The sequence below is a fragment of the Saccharomyces mikatae genome (assembly GCF_947241705.1).
Source record: "Saccharomyces mikatae IFO 1815 strain IFO1815 genome assembly, chromosome: 16".
NCBI lineage: Eukaryota > Fungi > Ascomycota > Saccharomycetes > Saccharomycetales > Saccharomycetaceae > Saccharomyces > Saccharomyces mikatae.
The window spans coordinates 415,716-443,384 of record NC_079271.1 but is presented as its reverse complement, the minus strand read 5'-3'; the positions used below and the strand labels follow the sequence as shown (position 1 = coordinate 443,384).

The window sequence follows — 27,669 nt, the reverse complement described above, 5'->3', positions numbered from 1 at the left end:
TAACCTTTAAATATATTCATCTCTTCACGCTATGAAGGGGCATGTTTAATGTTCAAGTTTTCCTTGCTTGTTAAAAAAGACTCTTGCGGTACAAAGGGCGGACTAAATGTAAAAGTATAAAACTGGAAAGATGACTAAAGGAAAAACAACTTTTTACATTCTAGAATGGTTCGAGAGTTAGGTTCAAAAGATACTGGTTAACAAAACTTGAGCGGTTTAAAGAGATTTGTCATAAGCTTTTTCAGAATGGCTTCGAATAGTTCGTTATTGGGGCGTAAGAGACCATCATACTCCTCTACTGTTCAAACAAGACTCAAAAGATCAGTCGATCAACACGATTCTTTCTCGGACAATTTCAATTATGATAAGGATTCATCCAAAAATAAAGGTAGGATTTACGTTGGAACTTCAAATTCAACTTCTGAGGTATGCCCAGCAAAAAATTCAATTCCGGAATCCATTGATAACGCAGGGTTCAATGATGGCATTGACGACGATAATAGAATATTTGAAACGATCCCTTATTACTTGCCCTGCTTTGCATGGCTCCCTGAGTATACTTTCAGTAAACTGTGGGGAGACATAATTGCAGGCATTTCCCTGGCGTCATTCCAGATACCGCTGGCGCTATCGTACACAACTTCAATTGCACATGTCCCACCTCTATGTGGCCTATATTCTTTGGCTATCAGCCCATTCGTGTATGGTGTTTTCGGCTCTGTTCCTCAGATGATAGTTGGGCCAGAAAGTGCAATTTCTTTGGTTGTAGGTCAAGCAGTTGAATCTATAACACTACATAAAGACAATGTTTCTCTAATTGATATTTCAATAGTTATAACATTTGTTAGTGGCGCTATTTTACTTTTTTCTGGTATTTCCAGATTTGGCTTCCTAGGGAACGTTCTTAGCAAGGCACTTCTGCGAGGTTTTATAAGTTCTGTAGGACTGGTTATGATTATCAACTCTTTGATTTCTGAATTAAAGCTAGACAAATTTCTAGTAAGCTTACCTCAACACTATCATACTCCTTTTGAAAAAATACTTTTCCTTATTGATTATGCACCAGCGCAGTACCACATGCCAACGGCGATATTTAGCGGTTGCTGCTTAATTATCCTTTTTTTGATGCGTCTATTGAAGAGGAAATTGTTGAAATACCACAAAGGTGCAATATTTTTCCCAGACATATTATTAGTAGTTATTGTCACCATTCTTATTTCAATGAAATTTGATTTAAAACACAGATATGGTATAACTATCGTTGGCGACTTCAGTATGGATAACTTTGATAAATTAAAAAACCCATTGACTCGCTCTAGACGTAAGTTAATACCGGATCTTTTTAGTGCATCCCTGATTGTGGCAATGTTGGGGTTTTTTGAATCTACTACGGCATCTAAATCTTTGGGAACAACCTACAATCTTACTGTCTCCTCTAATAGAGAACTGGTAGCTTTAGGATTCATGAATATTGTCATCTCATTATTCGGCGCTCTTCCTTCATTCGGCGGATATGGAAGGTCTAAGATCAATGCCCTATCAGGGGCACAAAGCGTAATATCTGGAGTTTTTGTAGGTGTTATCACCCTAATTACGATGAATTTACTTCTTCAATTCGTGCACTATATTCCCAACTGTGTCTTATCCGTTATTACAACCGTAATTGGAATTAGTTTGTTAGAGGAAGTGCCTAGTGATATTAAGTTTCATTTGCGATGTGGTGGTTATAGTGAACTTTTTGTTTTTGCTGTTACGTTTGGTGTCACAATATTTTACTCAATCGAAGCTGGAATATGTATTGGATGCGTCTATTCAATCCTGAATATAATAAAACATTCTGCGAAGTCAAGAATCCAAATCTTGGCTAGAGTAGCTGGGACGTCGAACTTCACGAACCTTGATGATTATTTGATGAACATGAAGAGGAATCCATTAAGTATTGAGAATACGGAAGAGATTGAGGGATGCATGATTGTTAGGATACCAGAGCCTCTCACATTTACCAATAGTGAAGATTTAAAGCAAAGGCTTGACAGAATAGAGAGATTTGGTTCGTCTAAGATACACCCTGGAAGAAAATCGTTTCGATCAAAGGATTCCATAAAATATGTCATTTTTGATTTAGGTGGAATGACCTCATTAGATTCATCAGCTGCCCAGGTACTAGATGAAATTATTACCAGTTATAAAAGGCGCAATGTCTTTATTTACCTTGCGAATGTATCTATTAATGATAAGATAAGGACGCGATTGTCGAAAGCAGGTGTGATTCCCAACGTGGAAAGGGCACAGTCAAGTACGCAAGAAAATAATAATGGCAATATATGCAGTGACGGTCAAGAGCCGTATTCCCCGTACTTCGATAGTATTGATGCTGCTCTTTATGAGATTGAAAAAATGAAAGCCAAAGGAAATCGTATTCTGAATAATGATTCGGAAAGTTTCATGTCTAATACTTTATTCAATTCAAGTTTGGTGTAAAAACTCGAATGGGAACAAAGGCATAGGCGTGTATGCGTAATTTGGAATATTTATAATGGCAAATATTTGTTTACGTCTTTACGTCTTTTTTTTGTATATGTTATTTTATTTATTCAATTCAGTTTTATTTATTTATATCCATTTTTATCTATGAGAGATTGGTCGATCTTGCGACAATTATTAGAATTCCACTGTTGATGAAGGTAATAGGATAATGAATAACAACATATAAAACGATGATAATAATATTTATAGAATTGTGTAGAATTGCAGATCCCCTTTTATTGATTCCTATATCCTCGAGGAGACCTTCTAGTGAGATAAGAGTGGATTCTGATGTAATTGTTGAAATTCCATTTTTTGATAAGGCAATAATATTAGGTATGTAGATATACTAGAAGTTCTCCTCGGGAATTTAGGAATCAATAAAAGGGGATCTGCAATTCTACACAATTCTATAAATATTATTATCATCGTTTTATATGTTGTTATTCATTGATCCTATTACATTATCAATCCTTGCATTTCAGCTTCCACGAACTTAAGTCATCTTCTAACACCGTATATGATAATATACTAGTAACATGATTACAAATCAATCGATGATAGTCTTTTCTTATTGCAACATCTAGGATATTCTATATACCTAATAATATTGCCTTTATTAACCATGGGATCCCGACAATTATCTCAAAATTCACAAAGCTCTCAATCTTGTAGTTAGGCTGGCTCCTGTGAGTCTCAAAAGAAAATTATTGCGTAATGTATAGGTACTTATATAGTAAATCTCAAGACACCATCTTTTCCAGAAATTGAGCGGATTTAGCTCAGTTGGGAGAGCGCCAGACTGAAGTAAAAACTTCGGTCAAGTTATCTGGAGGTCCTGTGTTCGATCCACAGAATTCGCATTTTTAACACATTCCAAGTATGACATGAACTATTCAAGTTAGTTGCATATAAAAAAAAGGGAAATATACTCAACCTTATAATATAAAGCTATCAGACCAATGTATTATTCACTCTAAATAAATTTTTCTAAAAAATAATAAAATAAGTTGCAGTTGGGTTCTTTGCTTACCGTTAAGGGGTGTCCTATTTCTTCTTTTGAAATTTAAACGTAACTTCAATTCCCTTGAGATATCTTTTATAAAAATTTTAAAGTGGTATTCCCTCACAAGGATTTAATAGTTTACTTTTCAGCAAACAAATCCATATATATGTCGATTGGAGTATTCAAGATTTTTTCTTTTGAACTTGCATTCATTATAGCGTCGACTTTACCAGGAGTGCCTACGAAATGTTCGCACAGATGTCTTTGAAATTTTTCCAGCAATAGTGGGATTCCTTCCTCTCTTCTAAATTTGTGGCCCACAGGATACTCTATAAAGATTTCTTCCAGCTTTGTCCCGTCGTTCAGTTCTATGAGAATAGCGTTGCCTATTGACCTTTTGGCAGGATCATGATAGTCCTGAGAGAGTTGAGTATCTTCGATGCAGTACATTTTCGATCTCAAATTGTCAATCTCAGGGTTGTTTGCGACCTGATCTGAGTAATCATTGGCCGTGAGATTACCAGTTATTAACGGAATCGCAATCATATATTGGATACAGTGGTCCCTGTCAGCATAATTATATAGTGGCCCGGACTTATCTATAATCCTCATTGCCGCCTCTTGAGTTCTAATTCTGATGGACTTGATATCTTTAAAAGTTTTTCCTTGTTTGCCAAGAATGCTATATGCTTTAACAGCAGCTTCAACAGCAGTTTGTGCATGAAATTCAGCGGGAAAGGATATCTTAAACAGGATATTTTCCATTACGTAAGAACCATATTCTGACCTTTGTCGAAACGTAAATGGTTTACCTTCGAACGCAACGTCGTAAAATCCCCAATTTTTTGCCGTTAATACTGAAGGTATGGTACCAACATCAGCATTTTTGACCAAATAAGCTAGGTTCACGGCTCTGGAAACTGCATCCCCAGCCGCCCACGACTTCCTAGATCCGGTGTTTGGGGCATGGCGATAAGTACGCAGTGATTGACCGTCCACAAAAGCTTGTGATAGTGTTTCAATTGTCTGCTCTTGATTTAAGCCCAGCATCTTTGAGACGACAGCGGCAGTTGCCACTTTCACCAGCACTACATGATCTAAGCCTACTTTGTTGAAAGAATTTTCGAGAGCTATTATACCTTGAATTTCATGTGCTTTAACCATTGCCTCTAATACATCTTTAACAAGAAACTCTTTCCCATCTTTTCCGTGACTGGCTTTGTTTAATCTGGTTAAGTGATCTGCGACAGCTAAAATTCCCCCAAGGTTATCTGACGGATGTCCCCATTCAGCAGCTAACCAACAGTCATTGTAATCTAACCAACGTATTAAAGTACCTATGGCAAAAGCTCCCTTCACTGGATCCATAACATAAGAAGTACCTAGTATTTTGGTTCCATTGGGAACAATTGTGCCTAGAACAGTTGGTTTAATAATATTTTGAGCCTGTTTAAATTTCAAAGCGGCCAAACCACAGCCTAGCGTGTCAAGGAAGCAGAGCCTTGCTGTATCTAGAGCCAAAGGTGATGTGATTGGGCTCTCATGGACATATTTCGCAATGTCACTCAAAACCTTATCAGGATTGGGTCTTTTATTAGTTTGCAAATATGCGGTACTTCGGGAAGAGAGTTTCCTTCTTGGCAAATATACTTTGATTCTATTATTTTTGAGATTTTTGTTTAGAAACATTATGTTTGTTTACGATCACTTGAACGCGGTAATGAGTTACAGAATAAGTTACGAGGATGTGTTATAATTACGTGTGCATCATAATTGCTTTATATACTTTCTTGCAGTCTTCGTTAAGTCTGACTCCAAAACCAATAAATCTAACGCTTAGAGGGTGACATCGGAATGACTTGCTTGTTTAAAATGTGGAGAATAAGTCATCTCTATGAGGTTTGTATATGCTCCGACGTCCGACATCGGGGAAGCGGCTAAAAATAGGCGCTGGCAATTCAGAGATTGTTGGAGACAAGAATCTGACCCGGCTAAATATGCAGCAGCAGACCATTAATGGAATTCCAAGTATAGAGTCGAAAAGGAAGAGAAAGAAAGCAACCAACATTCCATTATTCACACTGCGATTGAAGAAGAAACTCTTCCGATGATCATATTGATTCGTTTTCTATTTTACACATATCCTGGTGAATCATATGTGCAATAACTAGACATGTTATTGTATATAGTTCTAGCTGTACTTTAAAATCATAATAGCAAAAGAGGTATTTGTATATAAGAACAGTACTAAATTACTTCACTAACCCTGTCGCTTTAGTAAGTGCTTCCAGTCCTTCAAAGCTCAAACTCTTTGGTCTTTCAATTGGTAGTCCTAAAATGCGATCCCAAACAAGTTGTGTCAATGGTCCCATTGACCTTGAACATCCAAAAATGACAGTAAAGAACAGTAGTTCTCTGATTCCGTAATGATAAAATAAAATTCCTGAGGCTGAATCAACATTAGGAAATGGATTCTTACTCTTTCCATGTTCCAGCAAAACCTTAGGCGCAACTTCTGCTAGTTTTTGCATTAACAAAACATTCTTGTCATTTTTAAACTCGTTAGGCCTCATTTGCGCAAATTCAAGCATTGCTGTGAATCGAGGATCGGGTTTACGCAAAACCGCGTGCCCGTAGCCAGGAATCACACGGTTTGATTTCAAAATTTTCCAAAGATATTCCTTGATTTCTTTCTCTAGTGCAATGCTGGAAATATTTGAGTTCATCTCTATGAGAAATCTTACTACTTCTTGCGCAGCCAATCCGTGTAAAGGTCCCGCTAGCCCCATTATTCCAGATGAATAACTGAGATATGGGTCACTCAAAGCACTTCCAACCAAATGGGTAGTGTGTGCAGAAACATTTCCGCCTTCATGATCTACATGTATACCGGTATATAACCGCATCAAGTTTATGAAGTCTAGAGATTGCTGAGAATTTAGGTTGCCTGTGTTAGAAGAGTTTTTTTCAGTCATTCCAAGCAGAGAACATATATTTGTGCACCAATCTACATCCTCACTATATTGCCCTAATGGACGTCCTTCATTTGTAATGTTTGAGTAAATTTTACCCGTCAGTAGTGGAAGAGAGGCAATTAAATTTAACGAATCTTCGAGCGTATCTTTCCAAAATTCAGTCTTCCCTATTAGACCTTTTTGATAGTTTGTAGCAAAGACCGACCCTTTGTTCATTGATGCTAACCCAATCGCAAATTGAGTCATGGGGTGCATATCTTTGGGTAAACTTAACAGAACTTTCTCCGTATAATGCGGCAACTCCTTTCCACGTAGAGCTAATTCCCTTCTTAAAGAATCAACTTGTTGAAAAGATGGGACACTACCTGTCATTAGCAGCCATAGCATTGATTCCGGCAGGAAATTATCGCCATTGATACCAGTGCCAGGTAATCTTTTTTGACATTGTTCGATCGTCAAACCTTGAAATCTTATGCCATGATCGGGGTCTAATGATGTCCCTTGCCAAAACATTGATTGGTTACCCCTCATTCCTCCAATGACTGATGAAATTGTAATCGGTCCAATAACGGTATTTCCATATAAAGCCTTTAATTCTTTTACAGCATCTCTTCTTTGAGGTATCACATTTTCTAAGGTTTCTTTGAGGGTTAATACAGAAGATTTTACAACTGCTGATGACTTGAAATTTCTTTTGCACAAGAATGTACTCGCTATAGGTCTTCGTAACATCATAAAGGAACCACACTAATAGTACTTGCGAGAAATGGAATCTAACCAAGAAATATCAACAAAATCATCAGGATATTAGAAAGCGGCTATTTCCCTTAAATATGAAAGATATAGAGCAGGCTATTCACCAATTGAAGGTCATTCATTCAGAGTGGAGTAAGTCATCAAAACAGACATTTAGCCGCTTGGCCGATTTCGCTTCACATCCGCCAAAGTAGCATCACTACTCCAAGTATTTTCTTTGCCAAACATACTTATCTACATATGAACTGATTGTTCACTTTCTCCAATTGAACATACTTTTTTAATTCGGAATTCAAATACTTACATAATCTGAAAAGTAACTCAAAAAAAAAAAGCTAAAGAAATTGAAATCAATATTCAATTTATATAATAGTTTAAAAATTTGACATGTGATGTTATATACATTGCTTCATTTATTATTAATTATATAATATTAATGTTAAGAAATATCTAAACTTCAGAAGTATTTATCGATTCTATAATACGCCTATAATCATCTTTAACCAGCTCAAATGAGTTTTGTAAAGCTTCTTTTGCCTCATCCGGGTCAGTTTGGTTGAGGGCATCATAATTCTTGATGAAGAGCCGTTTTTTCACCCTCAATTCAAAGAGTGGAGAATTGTTGGATAAAAGTAGCATTTCTAAAAGGCGATTAAACTGTCTTTCTTCCAACTTAAAAGATTTACGACTTGATTCCAAAGCCTTATCAGAAAGCTGCGAGTTTTTCTGTAAAATAGTATCAAAACCCATTTTTCGTAGCCTTTGGAGATCGTTCCTGTCACGAAGATCGTCAAACGCTTCGTTGGGATCCTCTACAGTTATTTCAGTAATGTTTTTGTTCAACAACCAAGACTGGACTATAGCATCATAAAGACAGGATCCGTGCCCTTTATCTTGATAAGGTGGAAAGATAAGAAATTGAGATATTTTAGCCCTAAATTTTTGGTCTATATTCTCATCAAAGGATTGTCCCCCTAGGTAATGCCAGTACCTGTAAGTAGTGACAAAACCAACCAACTTTTTTGATTTCTTGTTCAATAACCAAAACACTTCCCAATTTGAGTCAGTTTCGTCTATATAATTTGCAGCTTCGATAAAAAGTATTGAGAAGATTTGAACACGACGATGCATCTTCCTGACAAAATCGTCAATCAAACTCGTTTTATATATAACATACTCTTCCCCATTCAAAGAATATTCTGATACCTTTTTAAAGCTATCAGGTAAGTCATGTATTTTTCGTTCTTCCGTAAAACAATCCACCCATTTGGCTTCATCCCTAACAATTACATCATTCTGTGGTAGAAAAGAGAGTAACTTTTCTTGTACGTCCACAACCTCATCATCCTTTAATTTTGCTGAGTACTTAACATTGACATAAGGCTTGAATGTTATCGAATCGAATGCTAGGTGGATGACGAGGTCCTTGTAGCCGTATATCTTTTCTGAGTCGCCATAGATTGGATACGTAAATAATGGTGAGAATTGGACAGCGTTTTCTCCAACTATGGAAACTTTCAAGGCTTCGTTGGCGCTTGAAGTCCACTTCTCGGGCTTAAAATCATCAGCAGACATGTTTTCAGTCACGTTCAAACTATAGCTCAAGTATGGGTTCGTGGAGATCAATTTGCAGAATTGTATATTTATGAGTCTTTGAATAAAAAGCGTATAAGAATCTCATAAATTCTCTGATCACATATTTGTCACTTCCAACGTCAGAACTATTGCAAGAAGATAACATTACGATTGTAGATATATTATAACCTCCCCAGGCATGAATAAATGGTCCTAAATATTTACCATATTTCGAACAGGTGCTGTGCCGACGAACGAATTTCTATATCCCTTAAGATGAAACAATTCGGACTAGCAGCTTTTGATGACTTAAAGGATGGAAAGTATACCGATGTAAACAAAACTATACTTGAAAAGCAATCTATCGAATTAAGGGATCAGTTAAACGTATTTCAAGAACGACTGGTAGAATTTGCCAAGAAACACAATAGCGAGCTTCAGGCTTCACCTGAGTTCCGCTCAAAATTCATGCATATGTGCTCATCTATTGGTATTGATCCATTGTCTTTGTTTGATCGTGATAAACATTTATTTACAGTTAACGATTTTTATTATGAAATATGCCTCAAGGTTATAGAAGTTTGTCGAGAAACTAAAGATATGAATGGAGGTGTTATTTCTTTTGAAGAATTGGAGAAAGTACATTTTGGGAAGCTGGATATTGGAATTGATGACTTGGAAAAATCTATCGACATGTTAAAGAGTTTAGAGTGTTTTGAGATATTCCAAATCCGTGGCAAGAAGTTTTTGCGAAGTGTTCCAAATGAACTGACATCTGATCAAACTAAAATTTTAGAAATATGCTCAATTTTAGGTTATTCAAGTGTCTCTTTGTTAAGGGCAAATCTGGAATGGGAATCCGTAAGGAGTAAATCGGCTCTTGATGAAATGGTTGTTAACGGTTTACTGTGGATAGATTACCAAGGTGGTACAGAGACATTGTACTGGGATCCCTCTTGGATCACGAGGGAACTCTGAAATCGGTACTTTGTACAGGAATGGTAGATGTTGAGTACATCTTTGCATTATAGTTTTTTCTGGTATAGTCTTCTCTAACGAGGTCTCGTTAATGTGGAAATTTGATATAATATGCGTCATAGAAATTATATTTAGCCTTTGTTTTGAATCTATTAGAATCAGGAAAATACCGTGCAAATAAATATTTGATGAAAGCGATGAATTACTAGAAACTTTTTTTTATATTTTGTATGTCGTAGATGAATTATCGACTCCGTTGTATAGAAATAAGTTATCAATAGGAACATAGTGATGAGTGATAAGTTTTATCGCTTCTTGTGCCACTGCACCTCCAAGAAAAGCCATAACCGAATAGTTACCATCAGCCTGCAGACCAGTGAACTCATCTTTGGACTCTATAATTTCTGTAAGTTGCCCGCAGAACTGCACCACCACCAATGCATTCAAAAGAGTATTTGAGGTACTAAAAATACCTAGCAGGTCACTTTTCGATGGCATTATTCTCCTGATTTCCCCGTAGTGTGAACAAAACGTGCCTAGGACGTCTTTTGAAACCTTTTTCTTACTTCGGGTCAAACTTTGTTCTATTCTGAACCTATCAAGCTTGGCTTTCACTTCATAAAGTTCTTTGAGCTTAATGTAATTTTCCGTAGTTGATTCCATATCTGGGAGTGAACCCGTTAACGGTTGAAAACCAAGCTCCTCACTCTCTTCGGATATGCTTTTTAGAGCTAATAGTAGCGTGAGAATCTCGTGATTGTAGATATCAAACCATTCATGCCCGCAATATGATATCTTCAAATTTCGGAGCAAGTCTTCTAGTTCATTGCTAGAATCATTTTGAGGACATGCCAAATACGCATAGCGTCTAGCTTCTATATAGTTAGGTTCATAGAGAACATTATTTCCAAGAGGAAGGCAAATTTGGCTCAAAGCGTCCTTCACCAAATCCGTTGTTATTTTCTCATTATTACCATCTTTTTTGAGCTTTGTAACACACTTTATGAGCAAAACAATATACGGAATACCAGAAAAGGTTGCTAGATCCACCCTACTTAGGTCAAACGTATTGACATAGTTTACCAATTCGGGCCAGGGATTTTGTAATCGTAAATCATACTTCTTACTTTCTGGATGCGCTCGCAGAATAAAATGCGTCTCTGAGAGTACCAAATTCATATACCCATAAAAACCAGAGACAAAAGCACTCAGAACAGGCGGAAAATTTGCTCCCCTTTGCCGTTTAACTTCATTCAAATCGAGTAGTGTACTATGCTTGCTGAGACAAGTCAAGACTACTACCGAAAAACGGGTCCAGTCATACCGAGATTGCTGTAGTATGTTTACGAGATCGTTTTCCTCATATTCTAGCTGATTAGAAGCCATTGGCTCAAGATCTTTTTTGAAGTCTGCCAAAAACAAAGAACTTGATTGAGCCGCACACTTTTCTTTGAGCCATGTAAGAGAGGATACTCCAGCAAGCACTAGATTCTTAAAAACTTCCTGAAGTAAAGGTGTAGCAGGTCCAATCACGCATACACGGGACCGATTCAAATTATCTTGGCCCAGTGGCCCCCAAAGTCTCAGTTGCCTGTCATACCTTTCCATATCTTCATCAGCTAGTACTACAGATCGCTTTAAAAACCAAAATATATGACTGGTCTTTTAAACGCCAATTGTCTAGGCTGCAGTTGTATTATTATTGCATTGCTAAGCTAAAAAGCTCAGTTCCTACGGTCCCCGCTCGTTGCAGCCGAACGAAAAGGGGATTGCGAAAGGCGTTAGAGGGGATAAAAAGGGGCCCTTTAAAAAAAAAAGACCGAAAAACCGGGAAGATGTAACGGCTAAATTGCAATATATAAACAGGCAGGATAGAAAAGAAAAAAGTATATCTCATTTACGTCCTCAATTCTACATCGGCGCATACATCCTCATTATTTTGGTTAAGAAGAACTAAACACTACTAATTCCAAGACAATAATGCACAGAACTTACTCTTTAAGAAATCAAAGAGCCCCTACGGCTTCTGAGCTGCAAGCTCCTCCTCCACCACCATCCTCAACGAAATCTAAATTTTTCGGAAAGGCCTCAATTGCATCTAGTTTCAGAAAAAATGCAGCTGGTAATTTTGGACCAGAGTTGGCACGTAAATTGTCTCAATTGGTGAAGACAGAAAAAGGTGTCCTGAGAGCTATGGAAGTCGTCGCCAGCGAACGCCGTGAAGCCGCCAGGCAGCTATCCCTCTGGGGTGCTGACAATGATGATGATGTTTCCGACGTCACCGACAAATTGGGCGTCTTGATATATGAATTGGGCGAATTACAAGACCAATTCATCGATAAATATGACCAATACAGAGTTACTTTAAAATCAATTAGAAACATTGAAGCCTCCGTTCAACCTTCTAGAGATCGTAAGGAAAAGATTACTGATGAAATTGCTCACTTGAAATATAAGGACCCTCAATCAACAAAAATTCCAGTTTTAGAGCAAGAGTTGGTCCGTGCTGAAGCAGAATCTTTGGTTGCGGAGGCTCAATTATCCAACATCACACGTGAAAAGTTGAAAGCTGCTTACAGTTACATGTTTGATTCTTTAAGAGAACTTTCTGAGAAATTTGCCCTGATTGCTGGGTATGGGAAGGCACTCTTAGAATTGCTAGACGATTCACCTGTTACTCCAGGTGAAGCCAGACCAGCCTATGATGGCTATGAAGCTTCTCGCCAAATCATCATGGATGCCGAATCAGCTTTGGAATCCTGGACTCTAGATATGGCTGCAGTCAAACCTACCCTTTCATTCCATCAAACCGTTGACGATGTCTATGAAGACGATGAAGAAGAAGAAGAAGAAGAAGAAGAAGAGGAAGATGGCGAAAATCAAGATGGGGGTGTTCCCGGTCAAGTAGTCGAAGAAGAGGAGGTTGAATGGACCACTGAAATCCCTGCAGAGGACGAAACCCATGAAGCCGCTTATCAAGATAGTCAAAACGGTCGTACCTCCGGTTCCGAACACATCTGAATCTTTTCTAATAATTAACATACTCGAACCTTTTTATGTTGTACTTGTTTTATCACGCCAGCCTACTTATTAATTTTATCTGAAAATTGGTTCAAGTATTTTCTTCTATCCGGCCAATATTCCAGTATTGTAATCTCTATGTATTACCACCCTCATTTTATAATTAATTAAATAAGTTTTGTAAGACCAAATAATTAGCCTTTCTTTTCTCTTCACTTTAGCTAGAAACTGTTGAGTTTTAAGAATGTAATTGGAGGAATATGACCTATGAAGTTTATGTACAATGGAGTGGCGATGTTATTGATTTTTTTCACAATCCAATGAAAGTATTTTCTTGAGCCCACTTTCTCGTCAAATCTCTTTGATTATCATTCTTTCCACTAGCTCTTTTTCGAAAGCTGCATCATTGTTTTTGATGTATGCCTTTCTCTTTTCGAAAGCAGCCTCTGTAGCTATTGCCTTGATTCGATTTCGGAACTCTTTTTTTTTTTGGGAAATCTTCGAAGGTAAGCCTGTGGGATTTTGGTGATGATGTTGTGTATTGGTTGAGCGTAGGGTCATGGGGATACAGCCTATAAATCGTAGTATTTTCTTTTGGTCAGAGTCGCTTTCTTTCCAAATTTTCCAAGAAAATTCACCCTTAGAAGCAACAAGGCTACCCACCAATTTCTTTGCTTTTTCAAGTGACTTTTCTGAGGGAACAGTAGAATTACTGAATTTTAAAATCGACTCCGCTTTGACACTCCAATATGTTGTGCGTAATCCAAATCCTTCAGCAGCCTTCAACTCTTTGATATACTTGAGAACTGTTCCAAAATTCTTGGTGTTACCATTTCTAACCAATGCTTTGAACAACATTTCGAATGTCTCAGAATCTGGTTTAATTTTGTAAATCTTACAACAGGTATTATAACAAAGAAATGCCAAATCAGTCCTCCCCTTAGTAGCAAATACACGCATGAAATGGTTCATTCCTTCAGAGTTCAACCTGAAATTACTTCTCAAATGTTGAAAACCATAATCGAGTAGTTTAGATGCAGTTTTAACTTGCTCCTCATTCAATAGTCTTTCTATGCATAAATAGAGCATTTTTCGGGAAATTGGTAACGAATTTGTGGCTAGAACCTTCAAACAATCTTCAGCTGTATAATCCCCATTTCTCAGCACGGTGTAAACAAAATTTATGTTAAAGTTCCCTAAATGTTCACCCATCTGTACAATATACAATTGCCTCGAAATTTCATCTCGAAGGAAGTTATAACACGTTGTCCAAGTTATTATATCTGCACAGACTCCTTGATTACGCATACTTCTAAGATAAAAAAGGACCTCATCATCAGGATATTTGGTTTTTCTAATGTGTGTATTTTTAACTACGTTACGCAATAAAAGATTGAAAGTGACAGTATTTGGTTTGGACCCCTCAGCTTTCATTTGTGCAAATATTTCTCTGCAAGACGCAAAATCGAAATGTTCGCTAAAAAAGTAAATTGCGTCATTATATACTTGAGGAGAGCGTAATGATAGAGTTGTCTTATTGGTTGGATGAAGCAGGTGCCGCAATATTTTACGCACAATACCATTTAGATTTGAGGACGAACGGAAATTGAACTTCGTATGAGTTAATAGTCCAACATAATTTTCAAACAATTGAGGGTTCTTTGAAAAATCAGGGAGGGGAGGAATTTCCTGATTACTGAACTTAAGAAATTTGCGAGTGAAATGTTCAGATCGCGGATTCTCTTCAATTGATGTACAGCCTATCAGTAACGTCAGTAATTCTCTAGTGAACTCTTGAGACTTTGCTGTAAGAAGTTTCTTAAATTTGTTCGAAGACTTCATCTGTTTAGAAATTATATACATTTGTTTCGCACGTTCCTCATCATAGTCATCCCTAATCTCTTTCCTGGAAAGCGTTAAAGTTGGCAAATATAAAAGGTACTCCTTGACTTGCTCTCTTTCATATTTCACTCCCCGCTGTGTCATTGTTTTAGAATCTACATTTATTGACGCTAATTCTGGGCAATCATTTTCCTGTTGTTTCACTTTCTTGACTTTTACAACTGTTGTATCCTCTTTGAACAGATCTGGGAATATTACTTTCTGATATAATCTTGGAGTTTCCTTTCCACTCTTGGATATTACATGTGCCAAACACTTTAATGTATTCATATGCGTACTAAATGGCTAACGACGCTGGACAAAACCAGAAAATACTAGAATAAATACATTTTTCAATGGTGGGCTTCTTGTTCTTTCGACCTTCCCTCTTTGGAAATTCTGTAGAAAAATAGTGAGTTTCGCCCGAGACCAATAATAGTACTTCTATGACATCATCCAAAGTAAAATATATAGTGTTAATATGTATACTCAAAACACGGTAATAACGAGGCCTATATCTACTGCTGGTTCCGAATTTCCCCTGTATATAGTACTATTTATTGGGATATCAAAATAATTAACAAATTGTTATTTAATTCATGTAAGTCATAAAATAAAGTAAGTATAATTGGTGACAACTAATTTTCAACTTCGAGAGAATCGTCTCTAATGCTTTCGCCACCAAACAGGGACAGTAAAGCAGGTAGAAATAGAAGAGCATGCAATGCGGCAACAATAATTAGAGTAAACCACATCCTGAAGTAAAATATGTCAAATATTTTCGATTGGGCGAATGCAAGAACGCAAACTCCAATGAATTTGGTTAGAGTTATACCTTTGATAACGGACTCGCCTACAGTATTCAACGAATAAAGAACTCTCGAGTTTCCATCTCGTTTAGTTTCACTGGTTACCACTGTGAATGATCTAACAATATGGACACAAAACTCCACAGCTAAACCGACGCAAATAATTAGATTGACCAAACTCACGGCATTGAGTGAAATACCTAGCAGCACCATCAAAGCACCAATATCTACAATAATCATAGTGACAACCAAAGCTAATAAGAATGAACTACGTACATTTTGCAAAAAAACAGAAGAAATGGAAAAGATCAAAACGATAGCACTACCTATCAGCTTCAACGTCAGTGAGCGCAAAGTTTGATACTGGACAAAAAAAATGTAAAATGGAGAATATGCAAACATATCTAATTCAGGGAAAGAAGCTGATATCCTAACTCCGTCATTATATGCCTGAATGAAGTCTCTTTGTGACCTCAGAGGACGATGTGCTGTTCTGAAGACTGACGCAGAAACGCCTGTTTCATTGTATACCAATGACGTTGAGTATGGCGCCCGCCCGCCAAGAGGGCAAGGGTCACTTGGCGCATTAATCCATATGCTTAAATATTCCATAAAATCTTTGCCTTCAGGAAACCCTGACATATTATAATTCCAGGTGCCTTGCGGGAAACAAGTCTCACAGCGCCCACTGGGAAAAGAAGGAGGGCAAACCTCATCCGTTCCCCTCTTCAACCTACAGCATTGGTCTAATTGAGGATTCAAAAACATTAAATAATCATCCAGCCAATTAGCCAGCGGCTCTGTTAATGTTGACCTGTGTCTTTCTTGTTCCAAAACATTAGCTAAAGAGTCCCTTTCACAAGTGGTAAATTTACCACAAACTTTTTGTTGGTTTTGTCTTTTAGTCAAGTCCAAATTCTTCACTACCATGAATACAGGTGGTCCCTCATTTAGGAAGCGATAAACATCCTTAAAGTAGTCAACCAGGTAAGAGTCCTGTGGAACGGCCAATGTCTGGTCTAGTCCGAATTCAATTCCTGGTAAGAATATCAGCGATATGAAAAACCAAACTGAAAACACAGTAATTATCAATTTCTTTTGCGTTAGAATCTCAAAATAAAACTTCTTCAGGGATGATTCAGCAGTATCTTCATTTCCCGCAACTCTCTCATAGTTAAATCTCTTTTCGTAGAGTGACAGGATGGATATATACGCCGTCAGTTGTAATACTCCGTTAAATATAACAGAAACTGTGGAGTATACAGCAAAGTTATGGACAGCTGGCATTGTCACAAAAGCTGCTATTAAGAAACAACCGGTTTGACATAATAATGACATAAATATAGAAGGAGAAATTCTTCCAATAGCGCTAACTATTCTCTCATCAATCGAATACTCTGGCTTTTGCTCACAGTTTCTATCATACTCATGCGTAATCAAAAAAATGTTATCTATACCGATTGCCAGGATTAGGAATGGTATTACTTCTGCAATAATCAATGTCGACTTTAGGCCAAAAAGTGTTAAAAATCCAGCTGCGCTGATAATAGAGGCCAAAACAATGAGCAGACCAGATACTCCAAGAAGCAACCTGGTTTCTCCATTCTTCCTCCGCAAAGCCCATGTGGCATACAAAAACATCATAAGATAAGATACAGCAACGGTTGAAATATCATTATTATTGTTCAGCTCTTTTTCCAAGGAAATTTCCGTGTTGAAGCTTATCCTCAAGCCTTCTGGAATCTTCAAATCTAGTAAGTACTTTTCCAATTTTTCTTCCCAGGTATTGGCCGATTCAGTATGGTTGCTCAAAAGAAGTGTTACAACAAAGGCATGCGCCTTAAGCATATCATTATCGCTGAAGAGAAGATTAGTTTTTAAAGGCTGCTGGAAAGTAGGTAAGCAATTTACAGGAAATTTGCCACATTCCTGTAGATCCCTTTTCCAGCTATCTTTATTTGGCAAAACTCCTTGGAAGTACTGTGTAAAAGACTCTATAACACAAGTAGAATCTTCTGTAGGTCTAAAGCAGAGATCTTGATATCCAATACTCTCTGATGACAGTAACTCTTCTGTAATGTAATGCTCAACGTCAAACCACCAGTCAAGTGTATCATATGACAACACAGGCCCTGTTTCATTAACAACAAATATTTGTTCTACCCCGTAAAACGGGCCAAAATTGCTATCAAAATACTCCTTTTCTTTGAATTTTTCAGAATTTTTACTCACCCATAAATTAATTGGATCTGTTTCTAGAGTACCGTACCGAAAAATGATGAAACCAAAAGCAAAGATACTAAAAGCAGTGGCTGTCAATATTTTACATGGATTTTCAACAGAGAACTTGGCTACTTTTGAGAATCGACTAGCTAGTTTATGATTAAATGAATTCCTTTCGTTATTGAAATTCTCGAACACATTTGTATCTGAATCATCCAGGGAACCTGATTCCGGCAAAATATCATCATCCACAATCATCGCTCCATTTTCTTTTTTTTTATAGAGACAGTACCACGTAGCTGCAGAAAGTGCACAGATTGTGTAAAAGATCACAACAGAAAAGGAAAAACATGGGATAGAACCAACCTTACATGTATCATTTTTTAAAGGATCTAAGCTGGGGCAAGATTCTTGACAATCAGAACACGCACATTTGTAGTGAGCATCATCACATGAATAAACTTCATCATTAAATTCTTGCCATCCATTTTCTTCTTCAGGTAATTCATACTTGTAATTAATCTGGAAGGGAGATCCGCCGAGCATTGGCTTAGCATCTCCCAAAAATTTCAGAAATTCACTATAATTTTTAGCACCACCTCCAATTAAGTCCATCGCATAACCGTTGGTAGCAGAAAACTTAATATTCTTACATGAGTCATAGAATTCAGACGCCCAAGACGAATTCATGAAAAAGTCCAATTCTGCAACAATAGTTTTGTCTTCATTTGACTTTTCCACCTTGGTGATATTAATAAAAGTTCCTTGATTAGAGGCGCAAGTAAAATGACAGAATAGATTATTAAAGTTTTTGAGGCATGCTGGGCATGAAGAAATCAAAGGTTGAGCTTTCTGCAAATTATCTCTTAATGCCAACACCTGGTCTTTAGAACAGCAAACCTGACGAACCTCTCTCCACTCTTCCCCACAAACTTCAACCAAAAGTTTACTGGTTTCATCTGACAGTATAGGCGGTTTAAAACTAGGTTGGACAGGACAAGGTAATTCGCTTCCAAAAATTGACTTCTTGCCACAGTTCCCATACATGGCGCAGGTAGCAGTAGCATGAACGGCATGGATCAGCTGGACCACTAGTGCCACAATCCATAGTATATTCATGGCCTCACTAACTAAGCTATGTTCTTACTTACTTTGAGGTTGTGTTATCTATCTTCATAACAATTTTGTTCAAGTTGCTGTTTCTCTCGTTTAATACTTCCGGTATATAAACCCTAAGGGGTCACCCGAGAAGTTCACACACTCATCGACTAGAATACCGCTAATCATCTATAGAATGCAGATGATACACTAGGATAACTGAAAGTGTATTACAACAATTAAAAAGAGGCGCTCTCGATGCTTGTGATCAGGATAAAAGACTATCTTGATTACCGGATTGCTCAGTAATAATCAGCTGTTGCAGAAACCTTAAATACTCTTACAAACTGCTCATGTCTTCGACTGCTTATCAAAAAGCAGTGTAGTGTATAAATACGTACCAACGTAACGAATAGGTGAGACCTAGTGCGTATAAATCGCGAGCATACAACAAGGGCTATCAGATTATGTACGAGCAAATTAGTCGCTAATATCAGCCGTGAGTAATGTACCTACGACAAGCAATGAACCGACTAATTTTTAGTTCTGTCATAATCGAACCTTGCCAAAATTAATATAGCTTCTCAGAATCTCTTTAAGGGTTTTTTCATGTTAAAACCAAGATCCAAAATTGCGTATTTCTCTCGTCATTCGCAACTTGAAGTCTACTCTGTCAGTAACGCGCAACGCATTTTTCTCAATGATAGAACCCAAACAATGATTAGACAAAGTTGTGTTTATTGAAACAGCAACATGATTAGATTTATCAAGTATTCGAAAACTTAATTGACGTTATAATGAAACTTTTAAGGGATTTACTTGTAGATAGAAAAGAGTTTGAGGATTGGAAAAACAACTTAACATGGGCTCGGGATGGTACTCTGTACTTGACAACGTTTCCAGATATTAGTATAGGCCAGCCAAAGTATACTAGAGACGTTAATAACAACAGTAAGAATCTTTTCCATGTCAAGGAACACCCCTTAGAATTTGATAATAAACTGGATTTCGAGCTGGCCCAACAGAATGGGTTGTTAAATTCACAGCCGGTTTGTTACCCTAGAGTCTGTAAGCCATCACCAATAGACAATTGGATGGCTGTATTAAACAATAACGGTAATGTTTCAGTATTCAAGGAAAATACAATCCTGGCTAATCTCGATTCAAAAGGAGATTTGAGCAGCAGAATATACCATTGCTTTGAATGGAATCCTATTAAATCATCAATTGTAGTTGGTAACGAAGACGGTGAGCTTCAATTTTTTGCTATTCGCAACAATCCAGAAAACACACCAGAATTCATTTTTGAAAGTAGTGTTCAATTAAGTGATGCTGGCTCGAAAGACTGGGTCACTCATTTAGCATGGTATGATGACGTTCTCGTAGCGGCGCTTTCAAACAATTCTGTATTTTCAATCACTTTTTCTGCTTTCTCTCATGAACCTGTTTCCAGGGTATTACAAGATGCTTCAAGAAGGAAAATTACCGATTTAAAGATAGTAGACAACAAAGTGGTTGTAACTTCTCCAGGATATGTGCATAAAATAAATTTGAGTGATTATTCTATTTCCAGCTTGAAAACAGGATCTCCTGAAAGTTTTCATATAATACCACTAAGACATGAACAAGAAAGTATGGTATTATTGATTTCCAATAAAACTAGTTTCAAAGTTCTTTTGGGGGAAGAACTTCAGGTGACGGTAGATAATGTTATCGCGCCTTACTTGGAGAAGAAATTCAAAAAGTGGGGTACACTCTGGAACGAATTCAATAATTATGAAACATCTATTGTCATCCATGGCGTATCACTCTCTCCAGATGGATATTCGGTAGCCATAGTATACAACATGGAACGGGTGGCGTTCAAATATAAAATAGCCTCAGAACAATCATTTTACATAATGTTCGCTCCGTTATATCAATCCTGGAAAATATCTGAACATGCTCACGGACTAGCGTGGTACCAGACATATCATATCTACAGCAAAACGATGCCCGAACTACCAGAAGATTTCAGTAAAAGTAAGAAACTACTAAATGGCCACTACCCTATCAATTTAGATTTCAAATCATATATTAATGCTTTGATAAAAAGTGAGGAGATGAGAATAATAATGTTCTTGAATATGACAACTGACAACCCGTCAATCTCATCTTTTTTGGAAGCATTGTATGAATACGCTATGAACAAAAAATCCGAACTAGTAAATGATTTTGATCTAGCCTGCGTTTTATCCATTGCAAAAGTACTGAACAGAGAAGCACCAATTGCTAACGGCAAGCTACAAGTGAAAAGCAATCTTTTAGAGGAAACATTCAATTTGGAAAGCTTCTCAAGTGACCCTGAGACTGTAACGTCTGCAGCGAATAATACGTGGAGAAGATGTGGTGTCACTCTTCTTCCAATACTTACTACGCATGTAAATGTATGTCCCGTGAGTAAAAAACGAGTACTAGATATAAAGCGTGACCACTTTAATAATTATGGTTGGTTTACAAGAGGTCTATTAGAGGAATTTAATGAAAAAAGCATATACTGCGGAACAACACTAGAAACGATATAGAATGCTAGATAGGAAAAATAGGAATACACACTATATCTACAAGTAGAAGAAACAGCCATAATTATTAATTGATCATATTCTGATATATAGTGATTAAGCATAGTGCACATAAAGGCATATTCATCTTCAATGAGAATTTGTGCCGTGTGTTGCAAAAAATGCTCGCGTTGAAGAAATGACCTGATGAGTTGTACGTTCGGATTTGATTGAATCTTGCACCCAACGTGACAATTTTTTCCGGAAGTTGGATCTGTTATATCGTACATCGAGCAAATAGATACTTGCATAATCATTTGCATGCCGTATAGCCCGTCCGACACTTTGGTTCACAGCTTTCATACAAATATTTTCCATAAACTCCTTTGTTACCTGCGAAGCTTTTTCTTTTGTTCCGCCAGACCTCATTATTTTAGCAGCCAAATGCTTCCTCTTAACTATTAATTCCCCACTGAAGATATTCGGAAACGGCAGGCCAACCATGACCACAGCTCTACACAAGTTATCTTGAAAATTTATTCCCTCTGATAATTTTCCCCCAACAATAGCAAATAGAATAGATCCCTTGCCATTTACTACCGAGTCAAAATATTCGGCTAAAATGTCATCGCCATCCTTTGATTCATAAAATATTTCCCTTACGCTATTTAGGGTAGCGAATATATTACTCTGTTTCCAGCACCCAATAACATGCGCCAAATATTGATAGCTTGGAAAAAATGCCACTATACCACCCTCTTTGGGAACTGCTTTACTCAGCTCAACAAAAAATTGAAATAAATAATTATTTATGAGCGAAGAAGACATTCTCTTTTCAAATGTGAATTCGAGCTCGGGCTGGTTCGTGATGTACGTTTGCAGGTTCTCTTTTGGTATAACGTGATTACAGGAAAATGTTGTAATGTCTTCGGAAGGAACTCTGGGAAACAAGTTCGACAAAAACTCAGTAACGGGCTCCATTGTCCCTCCGGCTAAGATTACACATTTTGCTTGATTTAGTATTGACTCAAAAGGTTTACTTGGTTCTAAAAGCATGTATTTTATTGAATAACTTTCTTCAAAAAAGAACTGTCCTTCTGACGTCAAATTTGTCAAACACGATAGAAATTGTGAAACCTTGAAAAGCAACGGTTGAGAAGATATTGAGCTATTAGACGCTTCTTTCACCGGATTTTGATTTCTTAGCGAGCCATCTTCTTTTAGAGTCTGATTATACGTGTCAATTTTGTAGGCAATTTTGGAAACCCTTATATACTTTAATAGTTTATGAATGTTTAATGTATCGATATTACTTCCTGCAAATATATCATTCGGGTCTATTTCTTGTCCTATCTTTTTGAATTTTTTGATTATAAACTGTATCAGCGTCATCAAAAGCGAGTTTAGTTTCAATAGGTTCACCCTGTTACCAGGGTTGAGTCTGGATTTGAACCTCTTTAAATAAGTTATTATCCCCTTATGGCAATTTTTCAAGTCCTCCAACGAGATCTGGGAAGAGTATATAGAATTTATTGTTTCTATCAAATTGTGGGCCTCATCAATGATTACTATAGAATCTGCAAGGCTTATCTGAAGGCTCGAACGTGTAGACTCAGAGAGCAAGTATTGGTATGGTAATGTCACAACCTCCGCAATAGGAAGAGCCTCTCTTGATGCATAATAAGGACAAACTCCCAGAGATTTTCCGAAAGGAACTAAGTCTTCAATATCTCGAATTTCTGAGAATATTGTATCTCTAAGAGCTAATGTATCAGGACCGTGACGCCATTCATTTGTATTTCGATAGAACATGCATCCCTCTTTGCTATGTCTAAGGTCTGCACATGCGTCATTGATAGCCTCCCGTGTCTTCCACTTCGTCACTTTGGAATTGATACATAGTTGCTTTTTCGAAGCAAGTGGCAAGTATTTCACCCTTTCATCGGGGACTTTATCCTTGAATGATGATGGGAATGAGGGCAACCTTAACTGAGAAGTAAATTGTCCTAATTGAGAATAAGTTCTAGATGCATAGTATATTTTCACTGGATTATGATTTACAACTTCAAAGCGATCGCTTTTACTCGGATCCTTTGAAATGTTTTTATCAATTTTGTCCAAAAGTGTCATTATTTCTGAGTTTAGCTCACTCAATTTGTGATAATTTTCAGATTTTCTTCCTCCTCTTACGCTGTTCATGATACCATTCGTTTCAGAATCCGATTCATAAGGCTGTGCAACAAAATCATGTTCTTCAAGCGATATATCGACATGCTGAGCAACCTTACGCCTCTTTCGTAGTGATTCAACAGTACCATATTTTCTGTGTTCTTCATTCAGATCATGAATTACTTTCAACTGTTTATGACTAGTCGCGTCGATCTCTTTCAAGTGATTTTCATAATCGTTTAATGAAGCTAGCTTATCTTGTAAAAGCGACTTTTGATAAGTGTCGTTGACCCAGTCTGGTTCATCATCACTCGCACTTTCACTGTCATCCTGATTCCTTTTAGAATCAGCTTCCATGTGAGTGAGAATATCTACTTTATTCATTCTTAGCCAAGTCATCGTAGCACAGATTAAGGACAACGTTTTACCTGTCCCCGTAGGACTTTCGAGAATGGCTATTTTTTTTCCCTCGGAGAGTACTCTGTATACAGTTTCCATTAACTGTACTTGAATATCATAGGGCTTATAAGGATGGTAGAAAGTTTCTGAATATTCCTTTTGGTTCATTTTTTACTAACGTGACTTTTTCTTAGGTTGTTTTCAGTGTTGCAGTTTTTGGAAGAATAAACTAAAGGTGCAATTATGACTTCAATATTAGCATGTGGTGATTACAATACCAGAATTTGAATATGTTGATGTTAATGCCATCAATTACAGATAACAAAAAGTCTTCTGCCTCAACTTTGAAGGTTATTCTTAAGACTAGATTTTTCAACGAATGACTTGAACTCCTTTCAACGAGTATCACGTTTTTTCTGGACTTTAAACTTTGCATATAATATTCGATGTATATACATGCGACTGAACTTTTCATTTATGTTGCGATGAAAAAAGAGAAATGTCGGCTAAAATTCAGTTATAAAAGGTCCGATTGAAAAATCGAGAAGGTAAGTTACTACTTAATTCAGGTCAAGAAGCAACGCAAGCAAAAGAGTTGGCAGCGATGAAGCAAAGAATTAGTGCACTAGACTTACAGCTTTTAGCTAGAGAACTGAAACAAGATTTGGAAGGGTACCGATTGAGCAATATATACAATATTGCTGATTCGTCAAAGCAGTTTCTCCTAAGATTCAATAAACCTGATTCTAAACTGAATGTTGTTGTAGATTGTGGCTTGAGAATTTATTTAACCGAATTTAGCAGACCAATTCCCCCAACTCCTTCTGGATTTGTTGTAAAACTGAGGAAGCATCTGAAAGCTAAACGGCTAACAGCTTTAAAACAAGTAGACCAAGATAGAATTCTTGTTCTGCAATTTGCCGATGGTCACTTCTACTTAGTGCTGGAATTCTTCAGTGCAGGGAATGTCATTCTTCTAGATCAGAACAGAAGGATTTTGTCCCTGCAAAGAGTGGTTTTGGAGCATGAAAACAAGGTTGGTCAAGTTTACGAAATGTTCGACGAATCTCTTTTTGCCGCAGGTAACACGCCTACTAGCGAATATGTAGTAGGTACAAAGATAGAATACACCTCCAACACTATCAATGAGTGGATAAAGGCAACTCAAACCAAGTATGAATCGGACATTGCTGTTATCAAACAACTCAACTTTCAAAATAAAGATGATCCTAAAAAAAAAAAAGTCAAGGTGCCTTCGATCCATAAACTACTACTTTCAAAAGTTCCTCATCTGTCTTCAGATCTACTATCGAAAAACCTTAATGTGTTCAATATAGATCCTTCGGAATCTTGCTTAGCACTTTTAGGTAAGACAGACGCACTTGCGGAATTGTTAAATAGCACGCAATTGGAGTATAATAAACTGCTGACTACTTCTGATAGGAAAGGTTACATTTTGGCCAAAAGAAACGAAAATTTCAACTCTGAGAAGGATACGGCCGATTTAGAATTTATTTATGATACATTCCATCCCTTCAAGCCGTATATCAGTGGGGAGAACAACAATTCTTCCACCATTATAGAAGTTGAAGGCCCTTACAATAAAACATTAGACAGTTTTTTTTCAACGATAGAATCTTCCAAATATGCCCTACGTATACAGAACCAAGAGTCGCAAGCGCAAAAGAAAATTGATGATGCTCGTACCGAAAACAATAGAAAAATACAAGCTTTGTTAAACGTCCAGGAATTGAATGAAAAGAAAGGTCACCTCATAATTGAATATGCATCCTTAATCGAGGAAGTAAAACTTGCTGTTCAAGGCCTAATCGATCAACAAATGGACTGGAGCACTATTGAGAAACTAATCAAAAATGAACAAAAAAAAGGTAACAAGATTGCTCAGCTTTTGAACTTACCTTTGAATTTAAAGCAAAATAAGATCAGCGTTAAACTTAATACTTCTAACATCAAGGAAAGTGACAGTTCTTCGGATGAAGACAGTGAATCAGAAGGCAGCATTATTAGAAGTTCTAGTGATTCAGATTCAGATGAGGTAAGCAACTTGAAAGAGAAAAACATGAAAAGAAAACCTAGTGATACGGTAAACGTCACAATTGATCTTGGTTTATCAGCTTACGCTAATGCCTCTGAATATTTCAATATCAAAAAAACAAGTGCCGAAAAACAGAAAAAAGTTGAAAAGAATGTCAACAAGGCTATGAAGAATATTGAAATCAAAACTGATCAACAACTAAAAAGAAAGCTAAAGGATTCTCATAGTGTTCTAAAAAAGATTCGTACTCCGTACTTTTTTGAAAAGTATAGTTGGTTCATTTCAAGCGAAGGGTTTTTGGTCATGATGGGCAAAAGTCCAGCTGAGACAGATCAAATCTATTCAAAGTACATTGAAGATGATGACATTTATATGTCGAATAATTTTAACACACACGTATGGATCAAGAATCCTGAAAGAACAGAGGTTCCACCAAACACTTTGATGCAAGCTGGTATACTATGTATGTCCTCAAGTGAAGCCTGGTCCAAGAAAATAGCTTCTTCCCCATGGTGGTGCTTTGCAAAAAACGTTAGCAAGTTTGATAGCTCTGATAATTCCGTTCTACCAGAGGGCGCCTTCCGACTAAAGAATGAAAATGATCAAAATCTTTTGCCACCTGCTCAACTTGTAATGGGTTTCGCATTCCTATGGAAAGTAAAAACCGGTGAAAATAATGATAGCGGTGATGATGATGATGATGATGATGATGATGATGATGATGATGATGATGATGAGAGCGAGGCAAAAGAACAAGAAAAGCAAGAAGAAGAGAATGATCATGGAGTCAATGGGCCACCGGAGAATGACGATGAAAATTTGGATACAGAAAGCAATGATTATGAATCTGATAGCCATGAAAAGGAGGTCGAAGGAGAGAGCATATCATCTGAAATAGGTTCGGATTCGGAAAATATCAAGGCTAACAATGGCAGTGATGGTATGCAACGTGTAGCTGCTGAATCAAGCAGTATCATATCTTTGTTAGATAGCATGAACAGCAACGTCCGTGGTAAAAAAGGAAAATTAAAGAAAATTCAAAGAAAATATGCAGATCAAGACGAAACAGAACGTATTTTGCGTTTAGAGGCTTTAGGCACTTTGAAAGGTATCGAGAAACAACAACAAAAGAAGAAAGAAGAAATAAAGAAGCGGGAACTTAGAGAAGATAAAAAGAACAGACGTGAGAAACAAAAGAGATTACAGGCTTTGAAATTCACCAAAAAAGAAAAGGCTAAGGTTAACTATGATAAGTGTAAGGCTGAATTGAAGCCATCACTCGATAAGGATGATATTGTTGTTGACATTATACCAGTATTTGCTCCTTGGCCTGCACTTTTAAAATATAAATACAAGGTTAAAATCCAACCGGGAAGTGCAAAGAAAACCAAGACTTTAACTGAAATATTACACTATTTCAAAAATAGAGCAGTAGACACTTCTTCAACTGACAAAGAAATGGATTGGCCACAAGAACATGAAATGATCAAAAGCTTGAAAGAACAAGACTTGGTTCTTTTACTTTGTGTCGATAAATTAAAAATAACAATCACTGGGCAGAAGTCGACCAAGAACGGTGATGTTACTTCACGAAAGGGCAAAAAGAAGACTAAGTCAGCTCGAACGAAGAAAAAATAAATGATCGTCGTACCATAGA

General features: G+C 37.1%; 12 protein-coding genes and 1 non-coding gene across 13 annotated transcripts; 6 read left to right on the top strand and 7 right to left on the bottom strand.

Annotated features, from left to right (window-relative positions):
* Nucleotides 1-246: 246 nt before the first annotated feature.
* Nucleotides 247-2,481, top strand: SMKI16G1700 (uncharacterized protein; the record flags this gene model as incomplete). The annotated part of the gene is made up of 1 exon (XM_056226254.1): nt 247-2,481. One exon carries the CDS (start codon nt 247-249, stop codon nt 2,479-2,481), a length of 2,235 nt encoding a protein of 744 aa, XP_056079990.1.
* Nucleotides 2,482-3,297: 816 nt separating this feature from the next.
* Smki_16.trna6F lies at nt 3,298-3,389 on the top strand. The gene is given in 2 exon segments: nt 3,298-3,334; nt 3,354-3,389. It is a non-coding gene; the product is annotated as a tRNA-Phe (tRNA).
* Nucleotides 3,390-3,670: 281 nt separating this feature from the next.
* PDH1 (putative 2-methylcitrate dehydratase) lies at nt 3,671-5,221 on the bottom strand (the record flags this gene model as incomplete). The annotated part of the gene is made up of 1 exon (XM_056226251.1): nt 3,671-5,221. The coding sequence occupies one exon, from the start codon at nt 5,219-5,221 to the stop codon at nt 3,671-3,673; it is 1,551 nt and encodes a 516-aa protein (XP_056079989.1).
* Nucleotides 5,222-5,784: 563 nt separating this feature from the next.
* On the bottom strand, nt 5,785-7,239 carry CIT3 (citrate (Si)-synthase CIT3; the record flags this gene model as incomplete). Its single annotated transcript, XM_056226250.1, has 1 exon — nt 5,785-7,239. One exon carries the CDS (start codon nt 7,237-7,239, stop codon nt 5,785-5,787), a length of 1,455 nt encoding a protein of 484 aa, XP_056079988.1.
* Nucleotides 7,240-7,713: 474 nt separating this feature from the next.
* HAT1 (histone acetyltransferase catalytic subunit HAT1) lies at nt 7,714-8,838 on the bottom strand (the record flags this gene model as incomplete). The annotated part of the gene is made up of 1 exon (XM_056226249.1): nt 7,714-8,838. The coding sequence occupies one exon, from the start codon at nt 8,836-8,838 to the stop codon at nt 7,714-7,716; it is 1,125 nt and encodes a 374-aa protein (XP_056079987.1).
* A 276-nt stretch (nt 8,839-9,114) lies between these two features.
* On the top strand, nt 9,115-9,816 carry SNF8 (ESCRT-II subunit protein SNF8; the record flags this gene model as incomplete). Its single annotated transcript, XM_056226248.1, has 1 exon — nt 9,115-9,816. The coding sequence occupies one exon, from the start codon at nt 9,115-9,117 to the stop codon at nt 9,814-9,816; it is 702 nt and encodes a 233-aa protein (XP_056079986.1).
* Nucleotides 9,817-10,035: 219 nt separating this feature from the next.
* On the bottom strand, nt 10,036-11,424 carry ULA1 (Ula1p; the record flags this gene model as incomplete). Its single annotated transcript, XM_056226247.1, has 1 exon — nt 10,036-11,424. One exon carries the CDS (start codon nt 11,422-11,424, stop codon nt 10,036-10,038), a length of 1,389 nt encoding a protein of 462 aa, XP_056079985.1.
* A 372-nt stretch (nt 11,425-11,796) lies between these two features.
* LSP1 (lipid-binding protein LSP1) lies at nt 11,797-12,837 on the top strand (the record flags this gene model as incomplete). The annotated part of the gene is made up of 1 exon (XM_056226246.1): nt 11,797-12,837. The coding sequence occupies one exon, from the start codon at nt 11,797-11,799 to the stop codon at nt 12,835-12,837; it is 1,041 nt and encodes a 346-aa protein (XP_056079984.1).
* Nucleotides 12,838-13,188: 351 nt separating this feature from the next.
* AEP3 (Aep3p) lies at nt 13,189-15,009 on the bottom strand (the record flags this gene model as incomplete). The annotated part of the gene is made up of 1 exon (XM_056226245.1): nt 13,189-15,009. The coding sequence occupies one exon, from the start codon at nt 15,007-15,009 to the stop codon at nt 13,189-13,191; it is 1,821 nt and encodes a 606-aa protein (XP_056079983.1).
* Nucleotides 15,010-15,356: 347 nt separating this feature from the next.
* Nucleotides 15,357-18,869, bottom strand: NCR1 (sphingolipid transporter; the record flags this gene model as incomplete). The annotated part of the gene is made up of 1 exon (XM_056226244.1): nt 15,357-18,869. One exon carries the CDS (start codon nt 18,867-18,869, stop codon nt 15,357-15,359), a length of 3,513 nt encoding a protein of 1,170 aa, XP_056079982.1.
* Nucleotides 18,870-19,645: 776 nt separating this feature from the next.
* TFC8 (transcription factor TFIIIC subunit TFC8) lies at nt 19,646-21,412 on the top strand (the record flags this gene model as incomplete). Its single annotated transcript, XM_056226243.1, has 1 exon — nt 19,646-21,412. The coding sequence occupies one exon, from the start codon at nt 19,646-19,648 to the stop codon at nt 21,410-21,412; it is 1,767 nt and encodes a 588-aa protein (XP_056079981.1).
* A 126-nt stretch (nt 21,413-21,538) lies between these two features.
* On the bottom strand, nt 21,539-24,124 carry CHL1 (DNA helicase; the record flags this gene model as incomplete). Its single annotated transcript, XM_056226242.1, has 1 exon — nt 21,539-24,124. The coding sequence occupies one exon, from the start codon at nt 24,122-24,124 to the stop codon at nt 21,539-21,541; it is 2,586 nt and encodes an 861-aa protein (XP_056079980.1).
* A 436-nt stretch (nt 24,125-24,560) lies between these two features.
* On the top strand, nt 24,561-27,650 carry RQC2 (Rqc2p; the record flags this gene model as incomplete). Its single annotated transcript, XM_056226240.1, has 1 exon — nt 24,561-27,650. The coding sequence occupies one exon, from the start codon at nt 24,561-24,563 to the stop codon at nt 27,648-27,650; it is 3,090 nt and encodes a 1,029-aa protein (XP_056079979.1).
* Between the last annotated feature and the right edge of the window lie 19 nt (nt 27,651-27,669).